The sequence below is a fragment of the Colias croceus genome, chromosome W, assembly GCF_905220415.1.
Source record: "Colias croceus chromosome W, ilColCroc2.1".
Classification (NCBI taxonomy): Eukaryota; Metazoa; Arthropoda; class Insecta; order Lepidoptera; family Pieridae; genus Colias; species Colias croceus.
This window is the reverse complement of record NC_059567.1, coordinates 1,200,970-1,205,653: the sequence shown is the minus strand read 5'-3', so window position 1 is coordinate 1,205,653 and position 4,684 is coordinate 1,200,970. Positions and strand designations below refer to the sequence as shown.

At 40.3% G+C, this 4,684-nt stretch overlaps 1 protein-coding gene across 2 annotated transcripts; it reads left to right on the top strand.

The window, feature by feature from the left end:
- Window positions 1-2,226: 2,226 nt before the first annotated feature.
- LOC123704910 lies at window positions 2,227-4,047 on the top strand. Of its 2 annotated transcripts, none has more exons than XM_045653400.1 (2): window positions 2,227-3,503; window positions 3,935-4,047. In XM_045653400.1, exon 1 carries the CDS (start codon window positions 2,637-2,639, stop codon window positions 3,462-3,464), a length of 828 nt encoding a protein of 275 aa, XP_045509356.1. In that variant the 5' UTR covers window positions 2,227-2,636; the 3' UTR covers window positions 3,465-3,503; window positions 3,935-4,047. The 2 variants fall into 2 exon arrangements, with proteins under 2 accessions (XP_045509356.1, XP_045509355.1); XM_045653399.1 differs by having other exon boundaries at window positions 2,227-3,508.
- Window positions 4,048-4,684: the final 637 nt, after the last annotated feature.

Genomic DNA, 4,684 nt, shown 5'->3' with positions numbered 1-4,684 from the left:
AGGTAAAAATGCCAGAACTATTTCTAAAAACTATCAGGAACTCTAGAACTCAACTGCACGCGATAAGAACTCACATTATTTTTTTAATCCGCTAAAAATGCTCTGCTAAGTTATTTTTTCAAATGTCGTTTTTTCAGGTAAAAACGCCAGAACTATTTCTAAAAAGTATCAGGAACTCTAGAACTCAACTGCACGCGATAAGAACTCACATTATTTTTTTGATCTGCTAAAAATGCTCTGCTACGGAAAGTTGGCAGATCATTTTTTCAAATGTCGTTTTTCCAGGTAAAAACGCCAGAACTATTTCTAAAAAGTATCAGGAACTCTAGAACTCAACTGCACGCGATAAGAACTCACATTATTTTTTTGATCTGCTAAAAATGCTCTGCTACGGGAAGTTGGCAGATCATTTTTTCAAATGTCGTTTTTTCAGGTAAAAACGCCAGAACTATTTTTAAAAAGTATCAGGAACTCTAGAACTCAACTGCACGCGATAAGAACTCACATTATTTTTTTGATCTGCTAAAAATGCTCTGCTACGGGAAGTTGGCAGATCATTTTTTCAAATGTCGTTTTTTCAGGTAAAAACGCCAGAACTATTTCTAAAAAGTATCAGGAACTCTAGAACTCAACTGCACGCGATAAGAACTCACATTATTCTTTTGATCCGCTAAAAATTATCTAGTACGGGAAGTTGGCAGATCATTTTTTCAAATGTCGTTTTTTCAGGTAAAAATGCCAGAACTATTTCTAAAAAGTATCAGGAACTCTAGAACTCAACTGCACGCGATAAGAACTCACATTATCTTTTTGATCCGCTAAAAATTATCTAGTACGGGAAGTTGGCAGATTATTTTTTTAAATGTCGTTTTTTCAGGTAAAAACGCCAGAACTATTTCTAAAAAGTATCAGGAACTCTAGAACTCAACTGCACGCGATAAGAAGTCACATTATTTTTTTGATCCGCTTAAAATGCTCTGCTAAGTTATTTTTTCAAATGTCGTTTTTTCAGGTAAAAAGTATCAGGAACTCTAGAACTAAACTGCACGCGATAAGAACTCACATTATTTTTTTGATCCGCTAAAAATTATCTAGTACGGGAAGTTGGCAGATTATATTTTTAAATGTCGTTTTTTCAGGTAAAAACGCCAGAACTATTTCTAAAAAGTATCAGGAACTCTAGAACTCAACTGCACGCGATAAGAACTCACATTATTTTTTTGATCCGCTTAAAATGCTCTGCTAAGTTATTTTTTCAAATGTCGTTTTTCAGGTAAAAAGTATCAGGAACTCTAGAACTCAACTGCACGCGATAAGAACTCACATTATTTTTTTGATCTGCTAAAAATGCTCTGCTACGGGAAGTTGGCAGATCATTTTTTCAAATGTCGTTTTTTCAGGTAAAAACGCCAGAACTATTTCTAAAAAGTATCAGGAACTCTAGAACTCAACTGCACGCGATAAGAACTCACATTATTTTTTTGATCCGCTAAAAATGCTCTGCTAAGTTATTTTTTCAAATGACGTTTTTTCAGGTAAAAACGCCAGAACTATTTCTAAAAAGTATCAGGAACTCTAGAACTCAACTGCACGCGATAAGAACTCACATTATTTTTTTGATCTGCTAAAAATGCTCTGCTACGGGAAGTTGGCAGATCATTTTTTCAAATGTCGTTTTTTCAGGTAAAAACGCAAGAACTATTTCTAAAAAGTATCAGGAACTCTAGAACTCAACTGCACGCGATAAGAACTCACATTATTTTTTTGATCCGCTAAAAATTGTCTAGTACGGGAAGTTGGCAGATCATTTTTTCAAATGTCGTTTTTTCAGGTAAAAATGCGAGAACTATTTCTAAAAAGTATCAGGAACTCTAGAACTCAACTGCACGCGATAAGAACTCACATTATTTTTTTGATCTGCTAAACATGCTCTGCTACGGGAAGTTGGCAGATAATTTTTTCAAATGTCGTTTTTTCAGGTAAAAACGCCAGAACTATTTCTAAAAAGTATCAGGAACTCTAGAAATCAACTGCACGCGATAAGAACTCACATTATTTTTTTGATCCGCTAAAAATGCTCTGCTAAGTTATTTTTTCAAATGTCGTTTTTTCAGGTAAAAACGCCAGAACTATTTCTAAAAAGTAACAGGAACTCTAGAACTCAACTGCACGCAATAAGAACTCACATTATTTTTTTGATCTGCTAAAAATGCTCTGCTAAGTTATGTAGTGTGTGTTATTATTCTCAGTAATCAAATATCGTAAATTCAGCGGTTTGTGGCGCGGCGAATGGCGACACTCCTGCGAGAGCCAGTCGCCTGCCACTCGCCTATCTAAGTTAACGTGTAATAAAGTATAAGTTTATAAATGTAATAAAGTAGTTCAGCGAATACAGTATTTTATTGGAAGACCCCAGCCTCTGTACTCTAAACTGGTGACCCCGACGAAGAACTCTCGAAGAAAGTTTGTAGTAAAGGGAATCGGCGTAATTAGTGACATTGGCTGTGGGGTAAGTTTTGTTCGAGATCAAATTCCACGCGGCACGGCGACAGGAAGTTAGCGTGACGCAATCGAAGAGCGCGCGTGGCACGTGGCGACTACAGCGGCAGGCGGCTCACCAACTCATCGGCTTAATAATGAATAAAGCAGCAGCATCAGACACGCAGATCAAGGAAGAGGCGTCAGGCGCGGCGTTGGCATCGATAAGCGTGTCCACCAAGCTACCAGAATTTTGGGCAGACTTGCCAAGGTTATGGTTCGCACAGTTCGAGTCCGTGATGGCCCCACAGAAGCAGGGGGAAGAGACCAAATTCAACCTGGTCATATCGAAACTCGGAAAAAAGGCCATTCAGCAGGTCAGCGACCTCGTGATGTCACCACCCGCCCAGGACAGGTATACGGCGCTTAAGGAGAGGCTGCTGCAGGTTTATGAAGAGAGTGCCGAAAGACAAATGCAGAAGTTGGTGTCGGAGCTGGAATTGGGTTCGCAAAGACCCTCCCAGTTTTTAAGGCGCATGAAGGATCTGGGTCGCAGCGCACAAATTGCGGACAACACACTCAAGAGCCTGTGGTTGTCGAAAATGCCGTCATCAGTTCGACCAGTCATGGCGGTTTGTGAAGATCAGTCTCTGGACAAGCTGGCGGCCATGGCAGACAAGATTACCGAATACACCAACGTCGGGGATGTGGCAGCCGTGTCATGCAAGAAGGAAACAGATGAGCAGCCGGACGAGAAGATGAGCAGATTGGAGCTGGAGGTTGCAGCGCTCCGCGCCGAACTGAGGGGTCGCGGGCGCTCTAGGAGCAACGACAGACGGACCAACTTCAGGAGAAGATCGACATCGCGGCCAAGAAGAGCACCTGGAGACCCGGACTGGCTGTGCCGTTTTCACTTTCGGTACAGATCGAGAGCTAACCGCTGCGAGCAACCCTGCGCGTGGCGAGCCAAGCAGTCGGGAAACTAGACGGAGTACATGCGGGCGCGGTGGACGGATGTACTCAAGGTCAGGTAACCAAAAGCCATCGTTTATTAATTAGAGATAATTTAACGAAATATAGTTTTTTGATCGATACAGGCGCTAACATTTCCGTCATTCCAAAGTGGTGTGTTAGAAAGCCTATCGAAAAAGTCGATCTAAAGTTGTATGCTGCAAATGACAGCGAAATTAAATGTTATGGAATATGTAATTTAGAGTTATCGTTGGGCCTAAGACGGTCATTTAAATGGCCTTTTGTCGTATGTGATGTAAAACAGCCGATAATAGGTGCTGATTTTTTGAAGAATTTTAAATTAAATGTAGATTTGTATAATAATAAGTTAATCGATTCAGTTACCAGTTTAAATGTCGGTGGAATTAAAAGTACACATTTTTTCGGCACTATTATAAGTATAAATAGCAACCATCCTTACGCGGATTTACTGGAACAATTTCAGGACATCACGCGCCCGCCAGCCTTCAAGGATGTCCCAGAGCATTCCGTGTATCATCACATCGAGACTACTGGACCACCTGTGCACGCGCGTGCCAGGAGGTTACCGGCCGACAGGTACGATAGGGTTAAAAAGGAATTCCAATTGATGCAAGAGCTAGGCATATGTAGACCTTCAAATAGTGAGTGGGCCAGTCCTTTACATATTGTACCTAAAAAGGATGGTGGTATCCGACCCTGCGGGGACTACAGGATGTTAAACGCAATTACAAAGCCAGATCGGTATCCGATACCTAGGGTACAAGATTTTACGTATGGTTTACATAATAAGAATTTTTTTTCAAAGTTAGATATTTGTAGAGCGTATCATTTTATAGGTATTAATCCAGACGACATTAAAAAAACAGCCATTATTACGCCGTTTGGGCTTTTCGAATTTCCAAGAATGACGTTTGGCCTGCGTAACGCGGCACAAACATTTCAAAGATTTATCAATAATACAGTTTTATCAGGCATAGAACAATTGAATTATGGCAGCGACTGTACAGGGGGCAAAGGTCAGTCAGTCGTGTTCGGTTACATAGATGACGTCATCATAGGATCGGATAACCCCGATATACATAGAGAACATTTACGATTAATATTTGAGAGGTTGAGTAAATATAAAATGTCTATTAATTTAAGTAAATGCGTTTTTGGACAGTCCTCTATAGAATTTTTAGGCTATTTAGTTTCAGAAAAGGGCATAAGGCCG

Coding starts and splice junctions, on each gene's coding strand:
- LOC123704910 (XM_045653400.1), top strand. CDS start 2,637: ATGAATAAAGCAGCAGCATCAGACACGCAGATCAAGGAAGAGGCGTCA.